General features: G+C 41.4%; 1 protein-coding gene across 2 annotated transcripts; it reads left to right on the top strand.

Annotated features, from left to right (window-relative positions):
* Positions 1-18042: 18042 nt before the first annotated feature.
* On the top strand, positions 18043-23143 carry LOC135982284 (uncharacterized). Of its 2 annotated transcripts, none has more exons than XM_065588259.1 (2): positions 18043-18172; positions 20947-23143. In XM_065588259.1, the coding sequence occupies exon 2, from the start codon at positions 22049-22051 to the stop codon at positions 23021-23023; it is 975 nt and encodes a 324-aa protein (XP_065444331.1). In that variant the 5' UTR covers positions 18043-18172; positions 20947-22048; the 3' UTR covers positions 23024-23143. The 2 variants fall into 2 exon arrangements, with proteins under 2 accessions (XP_065444331.1, XP_065444329.1); XM_065588257.1 differs by having other exon boundaries at positions 18115-19296.
* The last annotated feature ends 2979 nt before the right edge of the window (positions 23144-26122 follow it).

Genomic DNA, 26122 nt, shown 5'->3' with positions numbered 1-26122 from the left:
GATACAATCCATCTGTTTCATGCAAAATATCTCTGTACTCCTAGAGAGCTTATTGTATTTTTTAGATGGAATCTTACCCAGTACAGGATGCTGTCTTTCTCCTTTTCCTGAAAATGCAGTGATTATGTTTATGGACAAAAAGTATTTTATATTCTTCCTTTCCCTTTCTGAAATTGGAATAATTATGCAAAACAAATGGATTTTTACTGGCGGATGACTTTTTCTTGGTACCATTCCCAGTGTACGACTATTTTTTATATTTGCTGCAGGAATAAAGTTATTGTTTATACACTGATTTGTGGTTAGTTTGCACTGCTGAAATCCTCATGCATATGGGAAATGACTGTAAGCATATTCCTGGAATTAGGTGGAGTTATTATATCCAGTGGCATCAGTATGAACATATTAGTTCAAAAGGAATAACAGACTCCGTACTGTAGATCTTTATTAATAATTAAGTATAAAGACGTGTTCCACAATTGTGGTGCTGCTGTTCAGGGACCTAGCTGCTTTCTCTTTCAATACTGGACATTTACCAAAAACATATTGTTTTAAATGCTCAGGTAAATTATTCCAGAAATTTGGGACTGAGACTCCTTTGCATTTGCAACAGATATTAAAATCCGAGCTCTGGATGGTAATCTCTACAAATACCACTAATAAGTTGGATCTGCACTTACCTCCAAATATAATATAGGTACCGAAAATACAAGAGGACATTGCTCAGCAACAGTACATTTAAAGGAACAGGTTGTGAATTTTGAAAAACAAACTCCACAATAAAAACACACTGATTACACTGTGCTGAAAGGGGAAGAAGGAGTGTCAGAAGTTTCTAATAAGGTTATGATAAAAATATTCATAGATTCATAGACTCTAGGACTGGAAGGGACCTCGAGAGGTCATCGAGTCCAGTCCTCTGCCCTCATGGCAGGGCCAAATACTGTCTAGACCATCCCTGATAGACATTTATCTAACATACTCTTAAATATCTCCAGAGATGGAGATTCCACAACCTCCCTAGGCAATTTATTCCAATGTTTAACCACGCTGACAGTTAGGAACTTTTTCCTAATGTCCAACTTAAACCTCCCTTGCTGCAGTTTAAACCCATTGCTTCTTGTTCTATCCTTAGAGGCTAAGATGAACAAGTTTTCTCCCTCCTCCTTATGACACCCTTTTAGATACCTGTGCTATCATGTCCCCTCTCAGTCTTCTCTTTTCCAAACTAAACAAACCCAATTCTTTCAGCCTTCCTTCATAGGTCATGTTCTCTAGACCTTTAATCATTCTTGTTGCTCTTCTCTGGACCCTCTCCAATTTCTCCACATCTTTCTTGAAATGCGGTGCCCAGAACTGGACACAATACATCAGCTGAGACCTAACCAGTGCAGAGTAGAGCGGAAGAATGACTTCTCGTGTCTTGGTCACAACACACACGTTAATGCATCCCAGAATCACGTTTGCTTTTTTTGCAACAGCATGACACTGTTGACTCATATTTAGCTTCATTTCACTCCATTGAATCTGCCACCTCTTGAGGTTGTGTATTGTCATTATTTTTCTTACAGTAGAATCTAGGAATCCCATTGTACTAGGTGCTGCAAAGACAAATATAGACTGCAGTTCATGCCCCACTCTATTGAAGAATGGTGTGTCTCTAGGTATGAAGAAAAGCAACTATGTAAAAAGTGTGTTTTCACATTTCATATATCTGGCCCCTATGCATTTCCAAAGTCATATTTGTTAAATTTAGTGACAATAAGGTTTTACTACTTATTACTCCTTTTACCATTGCTAACAGAGACAACATAGCTATAGAGGGTCCTGTGGCACCTTTAAGACTAACAGAAGTATTGGGAGCATAAGCTTTCGTGGGTAAGAACCTCACTTCTTCAGATGCAAGAAGTGAGGTTCTTACCAATGAAAGCTTATGCTCCCAATACTTCTGTTAGTCTTAAAGGTGCCACAGGACCCTCTGTTGCTTTTTACAGATTCAGACTAACACGGCTACCCCTCTGATACTTGACAACATAGCTATGGAAGAGTGAACTTAGATTCTGTTCTGATTTGCTTATCAACACAATTTTTGGGAAACTTCTATAAGTAGAACTTTCTTCTCTAGTTGTCCAAAAATTGTCTGCCTCTTTTGCATCTATAGTGCATTTCATTTTGCTTGAGGTTAATGGAGACAATGCCAAAGTTGAAAGAACACAATTGACTTTTGGATCCAAAGTTGAATTTAGGGAAGAAGGATGAAATCCCTTCCAAATTCAAACCCAAGGCCAGGGTGCAAGCCTACAGTCCTGGAATAGCAACTGTCATGCCTCTGTACCATTGCTCAGGTAGTTGGAGCAACAGGATCTTCGTGCACACAAAACTGTGGTCCTCTCTCCTGACCTATCAACTTCCGGTTTCAACTGGGATCTTCCATTTTGCCCACCCCACATTTAAAAATAATTAAACAATCATGAGATTGGCTTAATAAAATAAGACATTAAGAATTAGTTATGGGTTCTTTTGATGTTTCTTCTAATTTTTGAGCCTTTAGCATTTAGGCTTTCAATATTTTCTCTGTAACCATAAGGTCTAAAGTAGAACCAAACTTAACAAAAAGCTGAGATTCTCATAGGACTGCATGGTTCCAGGAATTGGGGCTTTAAGAAAAATACCAAGAGATTTGTGGTTGCAAGTTGGCAACTTTGGGCCTCACATCCCAGTCCACATTTGGTTCAGGCACCCTTTGCACAACTAATATGAGGTACACATGTACATCTCCATATTTACACCATACGCAGTCCCCAAGTCATACCAAGGTTGTGACTTTGCCCCCATACATATAGTGTCCTGGCCCTACTTGTGGTGGTAGGATATGAGACCACCCACACTGAAGCTATCTGCTGGAGGAATGGTCACTATTCCAGTCTCTTTGGGATAGCTGGGCCTCCCTGCTCCCTGTCCTCAGACAAGCTGGTGTTTTTCACAGTGAAGGGAGCGTTCAGCCCCCCCACACCAGAGAAAGGCCCTGTCAAACCACCACAGAGGTTTGATAGGATAGGCCCTCCACGAGTCTTGTACTGAGGTGGCCTTCGTGAGAGCCCCCTAAGCACCAGGTTTTAGAGTTAATATGAATGAACCAGCTTACATCTCTTATAGCTAAGCTTTCCAACTATGAGCACACTCAGGGAGACGTAGCTGCATCACATTCAGTTCTTGACTTACACAGCCATGAGAGTGAGAAACTTATATTCTTTTAACAAAATCTCAGATTCTGATTTCAACCTTTGACTCTAAAATAGAATGTAGCCATTGTAGCATGGTCAGTGGCTAGCCACCTTGTGTACATGCTCAGGGTCCAGGCATGTTTGTACCTGGGGAGGGGGCTAGGTCATGCTGCTGCTTGCCTGGGCTACAGCAGCTACACTACTATTTTTAGTGTGCTAGCTTCATGAGAGATATTGCAAATATCTGTACCTGAGCTGCGAATCACACTCCTAGGTCCAAGTGTAGACATAGCCTAAAAACTTGCAGTGTATCTGCCTTAATGCAGCTTTGGAAATCCCCCTGCACAGCCCATATACTAAAGTGTTGTAGAAGAACTTCCATGCAAATCGGATATGGAAGTAACTGAGATAGAAACATGGAGCCCAACAATACCTGATAATAAGGCTCTTTATATTTTACAACAATGCCGCTACTCATTTATTGTGCATTTAAGAAGGGGTTTTGGTGAAGGTTATAATGTAGAAGAAAGGTTTTTTTCTAACACAGTGTCCTGGCACTTATTCCCTATTTCTTATTGTCCAAAGCAGTGAATGGGAACATTATGAATACATCCTAACATCTAAATGCATATTTTCCACATGTCTACATATTTAAGGAGAGATGGAATAACACTTGCTATTTTTGACAAAGGATTAATCTAAAAGACTCTCAAAAGTTTCTCAAGTTGGCAGAGAGGTGCCTTTTTTTAAAAAAAAGTAAAAATAAATATATTGTACCATACATTATGTGCCTGAAAAAAAATCAGCCCTCACACATAGCATGATGTCCAGATCCTGTATTTCTCAATTATCACTTTTACTTTTCCCAGATAGAAAAGTCTTCAGTGTGATTAATCGCCTGTGGTCTTTAATAAAGAGAAATAGATACACAATTATTTTCATCATTAAATTAACTACTACATGAGTCCTGCAATGTGTCAGTTCAACTTGTGGCTGTGTTATAAATTTCTATCAGGGCATATTAGGAATGAGATTTATATAATCCTTTTGCACAACTGTTCTTTATTAGCAGACTTATAGGCTTCCTGCAGTCATTGATGGACTAGATCTTGATGATTACATTAGGTGACAGAACACCACAGAAATATCAGTAATAACCCTTCTCCATGATTCATTTGACCTATCTCAACATATTCTGATAATCTAGCATTTCTTGTTACTGCTTGCAATATCTGCTATCTGCCACTCTTTGTGTCCTTCAGAAAAAAAAATCTCAGGCAATGAGGCAGAATATCTAGTAGGGTTGCTATGGTAATTTAATAAGAGGTAAAAATGATTAATAAGGCAGAATTTATCCAAACTGAAGTTGGGACTCTTTACATTTAATTTATAGCCAATACGGCCCATTTTTATCACAGCAATTCACTTGCAATATTTACAGTAATAGGACTATAAAATTAAATCAGTAAATGCCCTTAAGAAATGAGTTCTTGGAGGCAGCAGATGTCATTATAGCTATTGATATTTTGTGAAAGTAATATCCTATATTTCCTTTCACTGAAAATTATATTATGTATGGATTAATTTTGCAGTATTTCCCTGGAAAAAATCTTGACAGGAACGCTGTGATTGAATATATTTTGTCCCTTGTTTTAAATGTAAGTACTAATTTGCCTAAATAAAGGTTGAAGCAACAAGGTAAAACAATGACTTCCCTTGTTGCTAACGGATTCTCTCTCTAAATAACAGTATCAAAGATACTAAGAAGTCAATGTAACCTGGAATGCAATATCTCTGATTTTGCTTCCTGCTATTAGTCTCACGCAAAGTAACATATTTTGTAAGCAAATTTATTTTCTCTCTCTCTCTCTCACAAACACACAATGATATTTTAAGAACCAAAATCTTAATACTGTATCAGAAGCATCTCATTTTCTACAGGACAGTCTAGCATTATTTTATAGCAGCAGAAACACAAATTGTGATCATTCCCCTGTCTTATGTCTCATGCCGGTTATTTGTGATTCAGTGCATTTCAGTCTCAAAGATAAAGACATACTAAATGAAATGCATTAGGTTTCTGAGGGGAAAAAAGTATTCTAAAAAGGCAGCATTTACGACAAGTTAATGTAGCTTATAATGAGATAGACTTTTTTCTGACTTCTTTTCTTTTGAGTCTCTGAAAAGAAAAACACAGTATGGGAGACCTTTGAACCAAGATGATCTTCAAGAGAAGAATATGGAAAAAGTCAGCTTTCTTCACTAACTAGGACAAGCCAGCATGCTTCTGGTCTTGTTTACACACAGGCAGTTAGATCAAAACATTTCTCCTGGAAAACCTAAACATACAAGCGTACATTTTTGAAGTGGTGCATATATATCTGTGACCTCACCCACATCCACTGATTTTAAAATGTAACCCTCTCTGCTTAGACTTCTGAAAGTGGTGCACTATTGAGAAGGGGGTGCGAATGGGCAACAGATAACTTGATTATTACCTGTTCTGAATACTGGGCTAGGTGGACCTTTGGTCTGACCCAGTATGACCGTTCTTATGGGTGGTGAGAAGGTGATTAACAAAAAAAAAAAAATCTTGAGGGTTTGGACAATGAGCTGGGAGAGGAAAGGCATCGAAATTGTCATATTTATACCAGGACAATTAAGGATCTAACTTAGACAATTCTCTAAAACTTTGATATTTTGCAAAAAAACCCAAAAACAAACCAAGAAAAGCCTTTACTTCTGTCTAAATATATTAGCATTATAAGTAATGTTATGTTTTGTATTAATACGGTAATATAGTACTTTAACCTACTCCAAACATGTTCATTTCACCTATAGTTTTTTTCAAAACCTTGCAGATGAACTATTTTAAAATTTCGCTGCCTAACTTTTTATCGTTACTGGATGAACGTCTTCCTTTATGTCATGTGCTTGTAGAATCCAAGTCCTACCTACAGCTTTATTTTCCATGTTAACTTTCCATCTTTAGCTGCAGAGTGCATGTGCACTTCACTAAATACCTTGTACAAAGCAGAGATTTTTCATGTTCTCCCATGCTGGCTATGTCACTGGGGGAATCCTAAAGTGATGTTCAAAATATAGCAAGCCAAAGCAAGGCTGTATTATGTATAAAGCACTCAGCAGCTATTGAAGTGCCTCTAAGTTTATGAATAACAATAATTGTGTGTATTTATATAAACTAGCACTAGTAGTACAAATAGTACTAGCATATTCAGTTACAGACAAATTACATAATATCCCAGAATATTTTAATCTCTTATTACTAACAAGTCACAAGATACAACTCCATTTTAGCTCCCTAATGCTTTAGAATCTTGGGGGTATATTTTCAAATCACACTATTCTTTTCAACTTTAGGTTTCATTCACTTTTTTCTTAACTTTGTGATGTTTTGAGAGTTACAAAGGATTGTAGCTTTGACATTGACATAAATGGGAGTCTGCTTTGAAAGTGAATCCAAGTGTTTGAAGGCTTAGGGACCAGAATGGAGAGGTATCCTAGACTTACTAGTAATGAAATAATATTTCAAGCTATTCAGGACTATTGCATATAATCTTGGCTGAAGCACAACTCAGATTCTGCCCAAATCAGAAGAACTTGACTGGGTGGTTGTGGGAGCCGGAAATCATAAGTCTTCTAGAGAGAAATGAGTATCAAAGATACAGTGATCAAAACATCCAACCATTTTTGTTCCTTTACCATAAGGAAGGAAAGGTCTAGCAGCTCGGACCCTATAGTTGAATGATCTCTTGCCAAGGTCGCAGAGGATGCAACGATTAGGCCAGCCCAAGGTGGAAATAGACTGGAGCCAATATTGGAATCTGGCCAACTCAGCTAGAATCAGTTTGCCTCCTACCCATCTCCCAGTGCACTCAGGTAAGTGGGAACACATCCTAGCCAGCTCCTGTGGGGCTTTGTGGTTGTCTACCTCCATTAGACTTGACCGGACCCTTTGTAGCCACTGGGATCTTGGGCCGTAAAGAAGAGATGTTGGGAAAATGAGAGACATGGTCTGGTTTGGGTTCATATTTCCCAACTCCATTTACAGTAACCTGTAAATAACTCCTTGTCTGGAATCAGGGTCTGTAACAGAGCCAGTTTGGAAGCCCAGCCTGCAACAGAGCAGGTCTTCAGGCAACCTAATGAGTGCAGTTGGACAGAAGTAAACTGGCTACACCATCTGATTGGTTAGATTTCTGGAACTCTTCAGGGCCACCCAGAGGATTCAGGGGGGCCTGGGGCAAAGCAATTTTTGGGGCCCCTTCCATAAAAAAAAGTTGCAATACTATAGAATACTATATTCTCGTGGGGGCCCCTGCGGGGCCTGGGGCAAATTGCCCCACTTGCCCCTCGACCCCCACCCTGGGCAGCCCTGGAACTCATTATTGTCTCTGTATAAATCCACTTTTTCATCACACCACTATGACAAATGCAAGTACTGCTCAAAGTTTACATTCCATGTCCTGTTTTTTTTTCATTTCAATGAAATTTTTACAAAAGAAAAATTTAAAGATTTAAAATTCCTGTTCATCTGAATTCGGTAGTGTAATCTTAGCTGTGGTGGAGCTGCCACTGCACCATAATTTATCAAAAATAAATGAGTTAAACAGCACTTCTGTGTTTGTACAGTGGACACACAAAGTGCATTTTGGTTTCAGAGATATTCCAGGTTTAGAGTTACTCTTACTGTACGTATTTAACTAAAAGGTATGCTTTTCCTGTACCTTTTAAGTGAGTCTCCCTGACTGTTGCAGGGGAGCTGTGAAGCAATATTACAAAGTGAGTCTGTGAGAACAACAACTTATTTGTTTCTTGGTTTTCTTAATCTGAAATGAAAGTAACCTAGATTGAAATATGTGTTTTGCTTTGTGTGTATGGGGAAAACACACAGAATAAATACAGTATACCTTTAACAAGCAAGCAAGAGGAGGGAAGATATTATTGCAGTGCTTTTGACTCAGTGAACTACAAAGAGCAGATGAACAAGTGAACACAACATCAGTTTTTGGAGCTCTGAGTTACTTCTCACAGTATTTCTGTGGGGACTGACCTGTTTAGATTTAATGTGTTTTATTTGTTTATATTTTTGTCTGACTGTGTAGATAAGATATGTGGATTCTGAAGTAGCATAAGATTTTATAAAGTTGGTATTCAAAAATTAAATTAATTCCCTTTGTTCTTTTTGAACCTGATAGTAGGGAGGCTGACCCTGTGCAATCCTTGCTAAAAATCCTCAATCACTGAATTCTGGATTTCCATTTTCTATAGGAGTTGCATTTAAGCACTAGTAGAGGGGTGGTGAAGTAAACTCTAGCCCTCACAAAGTTTACATGTTAAATCAATGTTTTATTTATGGGGCTGTAAGGTGAACAACATGTGATCGGACAGGAGATGGTGATTTAATGTCTGAGGACTCAGTAAAGGCCCATTTGGTTTCTAAGAGCAATCATGGAATGTTGGTTCAAATGTGAGCAGCTGGGCAAGGACCACTGGAAGGGAGAGGTCAGACTTCTTAGTGAGAAATGGGTTGTTAAGGTGTCTCAATGAAGATGCCAGGACTGGACTCAAGACACCAGAGACTAGTCAATCAGGGAGTGTAGGTGTCCAGGGTACTGGGAAGGTGGCATTGAAACCAAGCTTGGAAGACATAGGGCACAGCAGCTTCTGAGAAGGAAGTCTGAACTGGGATCTGTCCCATGCTTGAGAGTGTATCTCTAGCTGATCAGTAACTGGAGTTCATTCATTGTAATTAATAAAGTAGGAATTAATTAACCAAATGTGGAGTGGAGCTGTGGTGACTGGGTTTTCCTGCAGTGGCCTTTGAAGGGACCAACCATACTCAGTGAGCACCCTGGATCCTGGGGAAGGGTCCTTGGAATAAGGAAGAAGAATGAGGGGTGACAATATAAATTTCCAAGTATGAAGCTTGGTAGAGGCAGCAGTTACCCAAGCCCAGGACATAGAAAACCTAGGGTCATTATAGCGGTAATTTGGGATCCTGCTAAGAGGCAAAAAGGAGGGGAGACCTTTAGTTTACAGCTAAGAAGTCTTGGTAGCAAAGGTTACTGCTGAGATACAGTGTATCAGCACAAGGGCAGTAGGCATAGGCTCTCTGTCCAGTACCACTCACATTGTGGGACTCTGCTAATACCCACGGCTCCCTCAGTGCAACTTCGCACTACAGAAACCTTTTTCCTGGTAGATTTTCCACTACTCACCCTGCACTGACCCTGCAGTCAATCAAGCTCTGTCTCCTTGTCCTTATTCGTTTTGGGGTTTATCTTTAGAGTTATCTACTCTGTTGTTAAGAAAACAAAGTATTCTATATTTTTGTGTCACTAAAAGTTGTTTTTGCTGAGTTTTGATTCTTAGCAGCTACACTCCTCAATTTCAAATAAAAATGCTTCTTTGATTATGCCATGCACAGCCACAATTGGTTTCTTTGAACTTGCAGAATTAACATTACAGGATGCAAAAGCTCTTCAAAGGTGCCAATATCAGAGGAATTGCTATTGGGCAGTACTATCATGTTGAATATTTAAATATGAACCTTTGCTTCAATGTTCTTGACTTGATTAGGTAAGCTTTATGGACCTAATTCTATCTTAATTTCACAAGTCCAATCCCATCTAAATAAAGCCAGATTTGAGAGAGGAATTTGTGTCTCTTACAAATAAGATGATACTGATTAAGAGTGTAGTCATATATCACTTATAGTCAGGACAGTCCAAATATGATTTAAAACTTGTCTCACGTTCTTGCTGTCTTTGATCTAGACAATTTTATTCTCTCATCTCTGGCAGAGATTGGACTTCTGCTTTGAAAGCAATTTGGTTTCCCAATCCTGTTCTCCTAACTGCCCCTTTAAAAATGTTTATTCATTTTCTGGATTATGGTGAGAGAATAATCACAGAATGCAAAGCCAAACCCATTTTAATTAATTGTGAGCATAGTGTTGCATGAGATTTTATTAAATGCTTTATAAATATCCAAATATTACATTTTTATTCACTTAATATTGGAAGTTTATTAAATGTCATGCAAAATCATTTGTATATCGATACTATTTATTGTTTGAAATATTGTCACCCTGTTGGCCTCAGGATATTAAAGAGACAAGGTGAGGTAAGGTAAGATCTTTTATTGCATCAACTTCTATTGGTGGAAGAGACAAACTTCTGAGTTTATGAGCTCTTAAGCTTGTCTCTTCCACCAACAGAAGTTGGTCCAATAAAAGATATTACCTCACCCACTTTCTTATACAGTTTATTGTCCATAGTATTTATTGTTGTCCTCAGATATTTTCCTCAGAATGCTTGTTGTGTTTTCTTAAGAAAAAACATTCTAGACTTGCAGGATAATTGTTATGATCACCTATCTGTCTCAGTATTCACATTCTATTTGCTTTATTCATTGCTCCATGATTTTTTAAAATAATTACCAGTCAATTTATTCATTTGTTGCCTCATTCCATTAACATCCTAAGGTGAGTCATCCATTGCTGCTACTTTGTATATATTTATTCATGTTTTCCAAGTATTATCTGCTCTTCATCAATAGGTATTTTTACTATTTCAGGTTATAGATCCACAAAGAACTAAGTGATAATTTATTATCAAAAACCTTGTATGAACATTGCTCTCTCTAGTTTTCTTCTTTATTACTTTGCTCCTAAGGTTTCCCTATTTTTCTTTGCTAAAAGACGGGCAAAACTATTGCTTCAATTGTACTAAACCGTACAGCTATTGTTCATTCTATTCTGTATTAAATGGGGTTCTGCTGTACCTCACGCATTTGAATGGAACTGTCATGCTTTATAGTTCTGCTCTTCCTTAAGTATTTTATATTTCTCCCTCTTGCAAAATTCTTGTTTCAGTGGCAACATACTTAATCCCTGGCAATACTCATTTCTCAGAAATCATATGAAAATATAGTCAATTCAAAATTGTATTTTAGTGATGCCCATCTCTAAAGTCAAAAAAATTGTTCTGGCTTTATTTTGCTAAGTTTATCCAGGTGTCGTTAAGTTGGTTCCTGTTATACCTTCCCACTCAGTTTAAAAATAGTTGAGGCAAACCTTAAAATATTCAGAGGATTGCTTAAGATAAAAATATAGACGTTTTTTATGTGTATCCAAAATGTATGTCTATGACGTAAATATCTTGCAACCCTGACCACAATAATGCCAGACAAATGCCTGTTCTCACTTTCAGGTGACATTGTAAACAAGAAGCAGGCATCATCATCTCCTGCAAATGTAAACAAACTTGTTTGTCTGAGCAATTGGCTGAAAAAGAAGTAGGACTGAGTGGACATGTAGGCTCTAAAGTTTTACCTTGTTTTATTTTCAAATGCAGGGGTTTTTTATACATAATTCTACATTTGTAAGTTCAACTTTCATGATAAAGAGATTGCACTACAGTACTTGTAATAGAGGAATTGAAAAATACTATTTCTTTTATTTTTTTACACTACAAATATTTGTAATCAAAAATATAAAAAGTACTGTACACTTTTCAGTCTGTGTTGTAGTTGAAGTCAACATATTTGAAAATCTAGAAAACATCCAAAATATTTAAATAAATGGTAGTCTATTAATGTTTAAGAGCATGATTAAACATATGAATAACCATGATTAAGTTTTTTTAATTGTGCGATTAATCACGGTTATTTTTTTTATATCGCTTGACAGCCCTAAAAAAATAAAATACACCTCCCAGGGTTAAATTATGCCTTAAAATGCATCTCCCAGTGGAACCAGCAGAAACTACAAGTGCCTCAAAGCACAAATTTTGACTCTTACAAAGTTGTGGTGAAGCGACAAACTTTTACCTTTGGGGACCTAGCTTGAGATATATTTTGAAAATCACCAAAGGAAAGAGTTTGGTAGTTTTCTCCAATACAAAAATTGTTGTTATAATCTGTCTAGGTTCAAAAGAGGCTAGAGATTATAGGTCAAGATGGTTTTGTATGGAGAAGGTAGAGTCAGGAACCTATCTGTATTGTGCCTGCCATTACCTAGAGTTCTGTTAACTTTCAGTAACATCAAATGGTTAATTTTTATTTAGGAGAAGAGTTACTAATTTGAGATATTGCTCACCAACACACTTGATCTCTAATCCTTTAAAACTTAAATAAAACTAATGTTTCACAGTTAACATGTTTAATTCAGTCCTTTCCCTTCTGATTTTCCTGTCTTTCGTTACTGCATTCTAGTAACCACTGTCTCTAGGGAAAAAATCCACTGCCAGAATAAGACTAATAAAATGTTAATCTCACTCTGAAAGTTACTTTTCAGCATCTTGAATGGATCTCAATTTAGCAAATATTTTGGACACATTCAGGCCTCTAATATATAGACTGCTAGGCAAATGTCAAAACTTAGAATCTACTATAAAATTTGTGAACTATAAGGGACCTTATTTTCTGCATTGTCCATCAGCAAAGAGAATCTCTATCTCCAATTTTTTTAGTGTATACTGATTTCAGATTTCTCTCTGTCCATTTATTTATGAGCATTAGTTAATCTCAGCGGTGCTGAAGATCTATTCTTTAATTCCAAATACCAAATCCTATATTTGAGCTAGAGAGGATCATCTTCCAATTCATAGGACTTTTCTGGGTGCTCTTACTTTAAACACTTCTCCTCTGGCTGGGAGATTGAATGAGACAACATTATGAACCATAACATTGCTATGATAAAGAGTACTTAGGCTTATTCTATATTTGGTTCACAAAATAAAAAGACTAGGCAAGTATCTATTTCCTCTTCTATGGACAATAAGGTCTGACTCATACTGAATCCCCTCAAGCTCAGTTCTAATAAGCATTCTTGTTCTGAGTAAATCTCCTCTTAAGCACACTGATCCCACTTCAATGCATCTGCATGGTCAATACGTGCAGATTGGTCATCTGGGAACTTGATGTCATTTCAAATAATTAATTGTTTTTAAATGCTGCATCCACCAGTCACAAAAGCATCAGATAATCCCTGTATATTACTAAATTATATTCTATTCTTTCCAATAAGGATATTAAGATACTGACTCAATTCTTTTACTTGAGGGTTCCTTCATTCTTCACTTCATTTTACTTTACCATGCCTTATGCAAACTTGTTTGCAAGAAATCAGCTACTAGATTTGTGATGTTTTCTAACGTCTCTCCTTTAGGATACTTGCTGAGTATTTATGACTCAAACCAAATAATTTTTGACTGTCATATCACTATAGGCACACTGGAGTTTTAAAATACAGTCTGCTCTACAGAGGATTTCCTGCCCATCGAGGTAAATTCCACTGAATCTCCACACAACACAACATGCTTTTTTTTAAAAGCTTCCAGTACTTTGCTTTAAACTCCTTGAGAATAGGCATATAGACTAAAAGTTTAGTCTATACTACAGCACTTGGGATAAACTTAAGTGGAAAACAAATACATATGCCACCATACAGGTGGTGTGATTCCACTAGAGAGTGAACACCATGGGCCTGATTTTGTCCACATTACCCTATTTTGATATTAATGTAATTCCATTGAGTTCTGTGGAGTTACTCCTGGTTTACTTTAGTATAAAGTTCAGTCAGGCCCCATGTATCAATTTACAACTAAGAGTAGTCTAATTATTTTATCTATTACAATTATGTGTGTTTTCTTTTTACTTCTTAAAGGTTGTTAGGAAAGACTTAAAATTATGAATCGGTTACACTATGGTAATTAGACTTCAATTCTAAGTTTAAAAAGTTAACAGGTAAAGGAAACAATACATGCAAACACTTAGAAACCTCAGGAGCAGTAACAAGTTAATGAAACAGAGCTTATTTTCTATGAGAGATCATATTTTCAATTTAATTATAAGTTTGACGGACAAAGGTAATGCTGTGGATGTTTTGAGGTCAATAAGGTTTTGGGCTGAAACATCTTAAAACAGTGAGCAACTAATAGTTCAAACTAAAAGAGTTCTCAAGCACAGAATGATATGCCAAAAGAGGCAGAGGAGTCTTGTTAATGAGGAGAAGTTTGAGGTCTGTGAATATCAGGAGTTGACAGTAAAATATGGGGTTACAAACCTCAATGGCATATGTTTGAAATTCACCTCACACACAGCTGAAATTCCAAGCAGGGTCTGACAACCCAACAATTGAATTTCACCAAAATCAGTGAACTGAAGCTGAGTAGCTCTGCCCAGTTCTCTACTCAGAACTGTTAAGATTTATTTTATTTTATTTATGTCTTTTCTAAATTAAAGGGTAGCATTCTGGCCCCATCCTCCCATATTCTCACATTTAGCATTCACTATATGGTGGGAAAAGTAGTTTAGAACCATTCTGAGAATTCTGATCCAATTTTGCTTTGACAGTATTTACTTCTTTTATTTGCTTTTTGTTCATGAGAGTAAATTTGCTACAACATTTGTGAAATGAGAAAGTGAAGAGAGTACTCAAGCAAATTTGTTTTCATGTGCATATCCATACCAACAGCATAGATGCTTTGAAAACTCATTGTAGTTTTGTGAATTGGAAGGGGAAGAAGGGAGGGTTTGGAAAAGGATGGGGAGGATGAAGAAAAATGCATAAGTGGCCAGCAGCAGTGAGGAGTTGTTAGGGGACTGTTTGCACATCCGTTATCACCATTCCAAAGAGAAACAGAGGAGCATATGTATGTGTATGGGTTTGGGGGAGAAAGAGAAGTCAGAAGGGACAGCAGTGTGGCAGCACTTCCTGGTCAGAGTGTCATGTCATGTCATCTTCTGGTTATGTGAAAGTGGCTTCTAATCTGTAGTTGCTGAAGAAAAATATTCAGTCCTTTTAATCTACCATTTTAGTTTATCTTTTCTGGGCCTTTTAAAGCCTTGATCCTGGAAAGACTTAAACACATTTAAACTTTACTCATATGAGTAGCCCCACTAATAGGAGAGTACTCACATGCTTATAGTTAAGCATGTGCTTAAATCTTGCTGAATTGAGGCCTAATTTGCAGTAGAGAGAAATACAAACTCCTCCCTGGTTCAAGGTACAGTTGGCAAAATTCAGAATTTCCATTCCAAGGTTTTAAAAAAAATCCAAATAAGAACAAAATCTATTTTTTCACAGTTTTCCATTAAATGAAGTTTGATTTTTTTTAGGTCAATCAAAAATTTTCCTTTCAATTTTGACATCTTATATATATTGTAAATTGTATAATGTATCTATTTTTTATATTTTAAAATTGTAATATAAAAGATTTACTTAGTCACCTGTTACAACATGAATATAAGTCAGTAATTGGTCTAATGTAAAAGGAATACAAATACAATTTCAAACAGTCATTTCAAAAGCAAATGTTTAAATGTTATGTTCACAGCATATATCTTAGAATTCAGAATGATTGCTCACAAGCACCCAGAAATATATACAGAGAAAACACGTTGGTTTAAGTCTCTTTGCAGACTGACTGATCTCACACTTCCCCACAAAGCCCCTAATCTGCAAGCAGGATCAGCAATCCACCTCCCCCACCATGGTTCTTAAATAGAGTCTTCAATACACCATAATTCTGTTATGATAAAGGTGAATTCTCTGTTTTGATTTCCCCTCTCCCAAACAACTTTGACACCTTCCACTGGACAATTTCAATTTTGGCATCAGCATTTTCCAGTGGAAAATGTTATGTTGGAATATTTTTTAACCAGCTCTAGTTCAAGGTAAAACATGTGCGCCTCAGGCTTTGTGCTATCTTTTTGACTTTCCCCCCAATGTTGCCTTCCAATATTCTTTGATTTTATATTATTTATTATCTAAAGCTTTAGGCACTTTTGAATGAATTGTTTTTGTGATACTGACAGATCTGCTAACCTTAGCTTTCCAAAGCAAAAGGGCAAATGTGAGTCCTTAGAGCCTGAAGCCTCCTATTGGCATTCCAAATGTAATCAAAGAGTTGTACTTGTAGTAGGGGTTCAGATTAAATGCTTTAGTAGACAGTTTGCCAAGAAACTTTTTCTCAGCCTTCTCCAATAATTGCAAAATTATCCTTTACATTTTTGTTTAGATGTTTTTCCATGCTTTCAAAAGAGTTTGCTTTCAAGCAACATTTGACAAGAAGTATTCTTTAAGTGTTTGACTTGTCTGCTCTTTAATTCCACAATTCCTACAAATTATATTTGTTCAGGCAAAAGCATCAGTCACATTCTTGGTCTAAAGCCATTTTGATGGAATAATTCTGGCTAAAAGACACTTTAGTACACAGCAGCAGATTCTATATAACTTCATTCACTAATTGGTGAAGTTGTGCAATTTGCTCATTCAAGTAGGCAAAGACAATTTTACATTAGAAAAGAAATGAAAGCATAGGTACAGTTTGGAAATTCTGCTTTATAATATAATATAATCTTCTCTGTATGTATATATATACTCTTGTTATATGTTCCATTCTATGCATCCGATGGAGTGAGCTGTAGCCCATGAAAGCTTATGCTCAAATAAATGTGTTAGTCTCTAAGGTGCCACAAGTACTCCTGTTCTTTTTATGGATACAGACTAACACGGCTGCTACTCTGAAACCTGTCTTTATAATATTGGTTTGTATAGACTGCACTTACTGGGGGAAACCACACTGGTAAATAGACAGGTGTCTGGTGAGCAATGTGCAGTTGGCTCACCCACCATCCTGTTTTGGTAAGTACTGGATAGCTTGTAGCACAGCACATAACTTGAAAATAAACAAACAAATAAAAATACTAGTTCGTATAGCACTTGTCATCAGTAGACCTCCAAGTGCTTTACAAAGGAGGTCAGGATGATTATTTGCATTTTACAGATGGGGAAACTAAGGCACAGTCACTTGCCCAAGGTCACCCTGCAGGCCAGAGCTGAGAACAGAACCCAGGTGACCTTAATCCCAGTCCAATGTTTTATTAGACAGCACTTCTCTGAAGAGCAAGCAAAAGAGTACACACCTTTACTGCTTTGAAAAGAAGTTACTTGCTGACAGGGTTAAAGCCAGCCCGGGGAGAGGGCTGGAGGGCTGGGAGCACAGCCCAGGCTGAGTGGGAAGCAGGCTTAGCTAGGGCCACGCCCCAATCAGGGCCCAGCTGGCCCTATAAAGGCTTGAGCCTGGAGCTCAAGAAGACAGTCTCTCTCAGCTGTAGAGAGAGAAAGGCCTGGCTGTAAGGGAGCTGAGCAGGTTACTGGGAGTGGAGCAAGGCTGGGAGAAGGCTAGAGGAGCTGGGGAGCTCCAGCCTGGAAAACCCCCAGGCTGTGGGCCTAGCTGAGGGCCTAAGACCAGTACCAGGCCTGCAGAGGGGCAGCCCAGCTATAGAGAGAGGCAGCAGGTCTAGCCCAACCTTGCCTGTGATGAGTGGCATATACTGCAGTCTGCCCCAGGGAGTGGGGCTAGATGGTCACTGGCAGTAGCCATACACTGAGGTGGGGTTAGTGGGTGGGGGTTCCCCTGGTGGGGGGGAGACACTGAGACTGATGGATTCTGCAAGGGGTGCAGATAGGGTGACCAGATGTCCCGATTTTGACGGGACAGTCCCAATTTTAGGGGACTTGTCCTGCGTCCCGACCTTACATTGGTTGGGATGCACTTTGTCCCGATATCCGGGGGACCGTGGCAAGCCGGCGCCACCCATGTGTTCTTCCGGGGCCCTGGGGCAGCGCTGCACAGCTGAGCTCCCAGCTGGCATCCGCCTGCCGGCCGGCAGGAACCTAAAGAATGCAGCAGCAGCCCCAGGCACACACAGAGTGAGGCAGCAGGGAGGAATTTTCCACAGCTCCGCTGCATGCTGGTGGGGCGTGGCTTGTAGACGCTGGCAGTGGGCAGAGAGACTGAGTCCCCCCGCCCGCCTCGACTTGACTCGACCTGCCAGCCACACCACCCTCCAGAGTAGGAGCCAGAGCGGGGCCTGCCTGCTGGATGCTTGCTGCATGCTGCTCCAGCCTCCTGGTAAGCAATCAACTTACTCCGGCTGCTTTTGCTGTGGCTAGTTGGCTGTATGTGTGCCTGGGGGATCCACCGGGAGGCAGCAAGAGCGTGGGGTGCTGGGTGGGGGGGGCTTTTGTAGAGTCGCTGTTCTGCTCTGCTGATGCAGGGGGCTGCTGGCCCTGGTGAGCATGGGGGCAGGGAGCCACGTTCTTTCAGAGGGGGCTAAGCATAGCAGTACCTACACCCCCCAGCCCGCTGGGAAGCAGCTCCTCTCTTGTGGAGGAAGGTGCCAGTGGGGGGTGGGGAAATTGAGTGATTGGGGGGGGTGAAAATAAAATAAAAAATAGGGGAGGAAAGAAATAAGCCAACGAGGGCGACTGTCCAGCAGGGTTGGGGGGAGGGAGGCTCAAGTTGTGACAAATGTTCTCATGAATTCAATGAATCCTGTGTGCCTCAGTTTCCCCTAAATTTTGCATGGCTACCCAGTGGGGGAATGGCCAAGCAGGTGTGAAACCTGGAGGCCAAAGGGGGGACTCCCAGGGAGGGTGTGGGCGAAGTGACTCCGATTCTGAACAGCTGCGGAGAAGGGAGCAGGGTGGGCTCAGGGGACACCCCCCGCTACCTCCCAGCTGGGGGCTGCAAGGCTTTAGGAAACGGGGTGAGCCCAGCCCTTACCTCTCTTGCTCTTGCCAATCTGCCCCGCTTGGGGGCAGGGGCAGCAGGTAATATGGGCTCGTGGTGCCCGAGCACCAGGAATATTCAAGGCTGGGGGGCTGTGCTCCACCAATATTTGGAGCTGGGTTTCTCCCTTGGCCCTGCCAGGAGCGGGCCCCGGACCCTGTAGGCCACCCCCCAAGTCCCTTCCCCCACCCCAGAGCTTCCCTGCCTGAAAGAAAAGAGCCCAGTGCCTCTCCCTTGCTTGCTTCTGCTTTGCTGTTGGCTGCGGCTGCTTCTGCCTAAGGGCTATCGCACAAGAGCAGCAGGAGGGGGAGAGGGAAGGGGGGATGGGGGAGGAGGCACACATGTGTTTGGCACCCCCTTCCCCTCCCCCGGCAACCACCTGGAGGAGACGCCAAGGGGACTTCCTGCCAGGAGACGGACATCTGGAGTGGATCTCACTCACCTGAGCAGCTGCTGGGGCTTCGGTGAGTGTTTGACCCTGTGATCCACCCACCCCCCTCAGCCCCCACTCCTGCTCAACGTTGGGCAAGGGGCATCCCCATCCCCCACCCCCAGTGAGGGGCAGCAGGCTGCAGCAGGGGAGGAAGGAAGCCACATGTGATGGCAGCCCCCTCCACCCCCAGCACCCACCCATCCACCAGAGGGGAGATGGGGGGAGGGGGGCTTCCTAGTCCTGAGCAGCTGGGGCTTGGGTGAATTTTGTGACACCCCCCCCCCGCCCCACAGCCACCACCCTGCAGTCCCCACTCCTGCCCCACACTGGGCAAGGGGCAGCCCCATCCCCAGTGAGGCTATGGTGAGGGGCAGGAGCAGGGGAGGCCACACATGCAGGGCCGGCGTTTCCACTAGGCGGCGGTCGCCTAGGGCGGCAGGATTTGGGGGGTGGCCACACCCCAGCCCACCCAGAGCCCTTACCTGAGGGGAAAAACATGCAACTTAAAGTTGGTGGTCAGTTTGGAGTATCATTGTGTTTAGCACAATACTTGATTATTTTACACCCTTTAAAGTATATAACTAGTTGTATACAGGTGTTACGAAGTGGGAATGTTCTTAATGTTTTCTCTGAATACTGTGTGGGTGCCTCAGTTTCCCCTATGCAGTTCTTAAGGATCCAGATGGTGGGATAAGGGGGTATGATTGTTGTAAAGCCCTAGAGGGCCAGTGTGATGCCAGCTGCACAGAGAATGGCCAAAACCCTGCCTCCGGGCAACTGATGGCCTGGGCCGCTCTCCTGCAAGGTGCTAACTGAAGTTGTTGGAGAACAAAGAGATCAGGTGGCCTCCTAATGCCTGGAAAAGAGACAAAGGCCAGAGCAGGGAGTGTCAGTGCCTGTGCGGACTTCCAGGAAGCGCATGGTGTGGAAGGGGATGCTGGGATGCTCTGGAACCACTCCTTCAAAGCCAATCAGGACTCTGGGGGAGCCTCCTCTCTCTGAGCATACTGTCTCCAGGGCAAGAAGCTTACACCTTTCTGGGTCTGACCTCGGAGCATTCAGCATGCCCTTCCACACTGTGCGCTTCCCGCAGCGGGTCCGCTCAGGCAGGTCCTGGGGCAGCCAGAGGACCCTGCACTCCAACTCTGCAGTCAGACGTGACTCTCAGCCAGCCAGTCAAACAGAAGGTTTATTAGACGACAGGAACACGGTCTAAAACAGAGCTTGTAGGTACAGAAAACAGGACCCCTCAGTCAGGTCCATCTTTGTGGGTGGGTGGGGGGGGTGGAAAGCCCAGACCCAAGTTCTATGCCTCTCCCCATTTCCCCAGCCAGCTCCAAACTGACACTCCCTCCCCTGGCCTTTGTGTCTCTTCCGGACAAGGAGGCCATCTGATCTTTGTCCCCAACACCTTCCGTTGGCACCTTGCATGGGAAACTGAGGCACCCACACAGTATTCAGAGAAAACATTAAGAACATTCCCACTTTGTCACAACAGGTGCAACAAAATATAATACTGTATATTGAAGCAGGCATCTGCTTGATGTACAATCGGGATGCCATTGTCCCGATATTCAGGTAAAATTTTACATTTGGTAGTGAAATAGAAAATTAATTGATTGGGAATGTCCCATTAAACCTGATTGTGATTGGTTATCTACTAGCATTTTTGGTTTTTCAGGTTGTTTTCCGGTGTAACGCAAATTTACGGTAGTGTACAGTTCTGAACCACAGTGCATACCGTAGGACAAACTACAGTGGGCACGTAAGAACACGTAAGAAGCACAGAGACTGCGCAGTTCTTTTTAGTGGCTAGCTATCTAGCTAACGGTCTTCAGCCGAAAACCCCACCTGAAATGGCAACGGCAAGGGAGGAGCCAACTACCAAAAAACAAAAGACAGTGCAGATACAGGACAGAATGAGAAGCCACTTACACCTGGATTCGGAAATCCTATGTGTGTGATTCAAAATCCTTTTGTAAAACATGCAGGAAGGAATTTACCATTTGCCATGGTGGTGAGTCTGATGTTAAGCATCATGCTGAATCAAAAAATCATGGACAAAACACCCAGACTCACAAGAGCAATACCATGGTCTCACATTTTTTCAGCAAGCCAAATGAATCCTTCAATAACAAGGTTATCACTGTTGAGCTAACTCAAGTTTACCACACAGTAGTCCATCAACACTCCTATCGCTCGTGTGACTGTGAACTTAAACTGGCACCTACCTTCTATCCAGATTCAATGATTGCAAAGCATATCAGCTATGGCCGGACTAAAGCGGAGGCATTGCTCAAAAATGTGCTGTCACCGCTCTCAACAGAATTTTTAAAAGACCTCCGCAAGCCAGATGGTCCCTATTTCTCAGTTGCCACAGATGCATCTAACAAGGGCAATGTGAAAACTTTCCCCTTATCACTGAGATACTGGACACCTGAACATGGGGTCCAAAATAAACTGTTAGACTTCTATGAGCAAAGCGAAGAGACCACAGAGGCAATAAGCAACACATTACTTGAAAAACTTGCGACACACAAATTAGACCTAAACAAAGTGTCTTCCTACTGTGCTGATAATGCAAATGTGAATTATGGAAAGCGACAATCAGTGTACCAGAATTTAAAAAAACGAAAATATCTTGCCAGCAAACTGCCCTGCCCATATTGTGCACAATGCCGTGAAACATGGTAGCAATACCCTACAAGTTGACATTGAGACTCTGGTGATTAAGATGTTCAATCATTTCAGCAGTTCTGCTAAGAGTAGCAGCACTGAAGGATATGTTTGACTTTGTGGATATGGAGTATGCCACTTTACTGCGCCATGTTCCGACGCGCTGGTTGAGTCTTTTCCCAGCTGTAAATAGGCTTGTAAATACGTGGCAGGCTGTTAAGTGCTACTTTGTTTCTCTGGGCAGTGAGAAGTGCCCAAAATTTCTACGGATGCTGTTCTCGGACAGGGAAAACGGTGAACAAGGTGAGGGGCCTAGCAAAGTTGAGGTTCATCTGTTTTTCCTCCAGAATGTCCTGAAAATCTTCAATGATACTGTGCTCTGTTTGGAAAATGAGAGTATGACAGCATGTGAACTGTATGCCATAATGAATACTCTGAGAATTAAACTTCAGCAATGGAAAAATGACAAATTCTTTGGCTCCAAAGTTGAAAGTGCATTAACTGAGATGCTGCCTGTCACTGCTGCATGTCTCCAGAAAGACTTCCTGAACTTTTACAATGTGTCGATCCTATATTTGGAGAAATGGTTTGATTTTTCAACAGCTGGCTACTTGTTCAATACCCAGTGCTTGAACATCAAAGTTAATAGGATATTTGAATTCAACGATCTGTCTGCAGCCGTGACAGCTGTAAACCTTCAGAAAACAGTGGATCTTGATCAGCTCCATGATGAGTACTGTATCATCAAAGACATCAACTCCAAGTTGGAGCCTGGAAAATATTCAGTTGGGGAACTCTGGTCTCAACTGCTGAGAAACAAGGACAGTAGCACTGAATTCCTGAACATGGCAAAGCTGGTGTCATACGTGCCCAGTATACCCGTAAGCAATGCATACTCTGAGGGTGCATTTTCAATCATGAAAGGTGCATGGGCTGATGTCCGGAATCGAAGCAGCATAAACTTGGTGCGGAGTGAAACCCTTGTCAAAATGAATTTCCAGATGAGTTGCAAGGACTTCTATAGCTTTGTGATTGCCCAGAAGCAAGTTATGGCTATGGCAAAGTCAGCCAAAAAGTACTAGATTTCTGGCATATCTGAGAGATGCAAATTGGGAAGTTGATTTATTGACTGAATAAAAAAACCCGGCCCCTTACCCCTGTTCTTTGTTTAGTGTACAAATAAATCTGTATGTTTAAATATGTATTATGATTAAGTCTATAATTTAGACTCACTGATTCCAGACCTTTGTGATGTAGTTTGCTTCAGCTGTCAGTGGCTGAAGCTGCAGCTGAAGGCAGGACTGGGGCCTCCCCTCTGTGACTGGTCTGGCTCCAGCCGCAATGTGTCCTGATATTTCACTCTTGCGATCTGGTCACCCTAGGTGCAGAGACCCAGTGAAGGGGCACTGGGGTCCTGGGAGGGACATGGGGCCAGCATGTGGTAAGGTGGATCACCGGCCTGCAGAGGGCACTCCTGGCTGGAAAATGAGCTAATTCCCAGAGATTACCAGCAGGAGGCACTGCAGGGGTGAGTCCATCTCCTTACATTTGCACTCAGTGTACTTAATCTAGCCTGCCAGAATATTTGTTGAAAGCAAACTAAATTTAATTGAAGCCAAGTTCAATTAAACGTTTACAAAGTATTTTGCAGCATTAGCCTACCTGTCTTATGTGGTACTTTATTGAAAATCATTTAACATTCCATTGTTTTTAGTTGTAGCTTGTCAGTAATGGACTAGCTTTAATGAAAATCCCAGAGACAGGCATTTAGCTCTGTTACTTTAATAACTAGGTAATGCAAATAAACTGAAATCCAGTACAGAATAGTCTTTAGGTCTAATTCTGATTGCACTAATGCAGAAGAATTTCAATGTATATACATCTAACAGGTAAATCCCTTTGTATGCAACCTTTTTTAAATTAAAAATGCTAAAATCAGTACATGGAAAATAATATAATCCTACATCTCTTAAACCAAATATACTACATCTCTTAAACCAAACCATCCTTTGATAATAGCCCTACAGTCATTCTGCTGGGTGTTTGTTAGGTACATAGAAGCAGCTGTATGGTGTTTGCTGATGTCCCTACTTTCATATAAATAGTTATGTTTTTGGGGCCTGTTAGTTTAAAGATTTCAGCTGGCATACTGTCTTTGCGTGGTTATTTACTTGATTTCATAGATGATTTCATCTATCTGACTTTCAAAAAAGCAATCACAGTTACACTATACAAAAACAAAAGCAACAAATCTGACTGTAAAGAGAACAGGAGTACTTGTGGCACCTTAGAGACTAACAAATTTATTAGAGCATAAGCTTTCGTGGACTACAGCCCACTTCTTCAAGTGAAGAAGTTTATGCTCTAATAAATTTGTTAATCTCTAAGGTGCCACAAGTACGCCTGTTCTTTTTGCAGATACAGACTAACACTGCTGCTTCTCTGAAATCTGACTGAAGACTACCAGGATACCTCGCTGATATGTGTTAGATCAGTTGTCTTCAAACTGCGGGTTGTGACCCAATACTGGGTCACAGAATGGCAGGCACTGGGTCACAGCAGCTCTGGGCCATACCATTGAGCGGGCTGTTAAAAGTCCTGTTGGCGGTGCTGCCTGTCTAAGGCAGGCTAGTTCCTACCTGTTCTGACACCGCACTGTGCCCTGAAAGCAATCAGCAACAGGTCTGGCTTCTAGGTGGGGGGGTCCACGGGGAACCATGCGCTACCCCTGCCCCGAGCACCAGCTCCACACTCCCATTGGCCAGGAACCAGCCAATGGGGGCTGGGGGCGTTGGTGCCTGCAGGCAAGAGCCATGTGGAGCCACTTGCACACCTCCACGTAGGAGCCGAATCTGCTGCTGGTCGCTTCCAGGGTGCAGTGCGGTCTGCAGTGCCAGGACAGACAGGAAGCCTGCCTTAGCTCCCCCACTGTGCTGCTGACTGGGAGCCGCCTGAGGCAAGCCCATGTCCCAACCCTGTGTCCCAATCCCCTGCCCCAGCCCTGAGCCCCCCCCCCCCAAAACCTGGAACCACTTCCTGCACCCCAAACCCCTCATCCCCAGCCCTGACCCCCTCCCACACCCCAATATCCTGCCCCAGCCCCGAGTCCCCAAAACCCAGTGCCCCCTCCTGCATCCAAACCCCTCAACTCCAGCCCAGAGCCCTGACCCCCTCCTGTACCCCAACCCGCCACCCCAGCCCAGAGCCCCCTCCCATACCCTCAACCACTTATTCCTGGCCCTACCCCGCAGCCCTCACCCCAGTCCTGAGCCCCTCCCACACCCCAAACCCCTCATCCCCCAGCTCTGTTGGGTCACAGGCATTAGCAATGTTTTTCAACTGGATTGCCAGAAAAAAAGTTGAAAACCACCGTGTTAGATGGTAAAATCCTAAATCATTTTGCGCAATTGGCAATTTGCTCATTGTGTTCAAACAGCATCAGAACATCTACTAGAATTCTTTCAGAGAGTCAACAAGCATGTGGAGAAGGATGATAAAGTTAATATAGTGTACTTGGACTTTCAGAAAGCTTTTGACAAGCTTCCTCAAAGGTTCTTAAGCAAAGTACACAGTCATGGGATAAGAGGGGAAGTCCTCTAGTGGATCAGTGATTGGTTCAAAGATAGGAAACAAAGGTTAGGAATAAATTGTCAGCTTTCACAGGGGAGAGATGTAAATAGTGCGGTCCCAAGGATCTGTATTGGGACCTGTACTATTCAATATACTCATAAATGATCTTGAAAAGGGGTAAAGGAGGTGGCAACATTTGCAGGCGGTACAAAATTATTCAAGATGGCTAAGTCTAAAACTGATTGTGAAGAGCTACAAAGGGATTTCACAAAATTGGGTGATTGGACACAAAATAGCAGATGGAATTCAGTGTGATAAATACAAAGTAATGCACATTGGAAAACATAATCCCAACTATACATATATAATGATGGGTCTAAACTAGCAGTTGCCATCCAAAAAAGATATTGGAGTCATCGTGGATTGTTTCCTGAAAATATCTGTTCAATGTGTAACCAAAAAGAAATGTTAAGAATCATTAGAAAAGAAATAATCAAACTGAAAATATTATAATGCTATTATATAAATCCATGGTACACCCACTGTGACACTCTACACCCCTGTATGGTTCTTGCTGAAATATGTTGTAAATTTGCTAGTGACATACAAAG

This window comes from Chrysemys picta, chromosome 3, assembly GCF_011386835.1.
Source record: "Chrysemys picta bellii isolate R12L10 chromosome 3, ASM1138683v2, whole genome shotgun sequence".
Taxonomy (NCBI): domain Eukaryota; kingdom Metazoa; phylum Chordata; order Testudines; family Emydidae; genus Chrysemys; species Chrysemys picta.
This window is presented reverse-complemented; position numbering and strand designations above follow the sequence as displayed.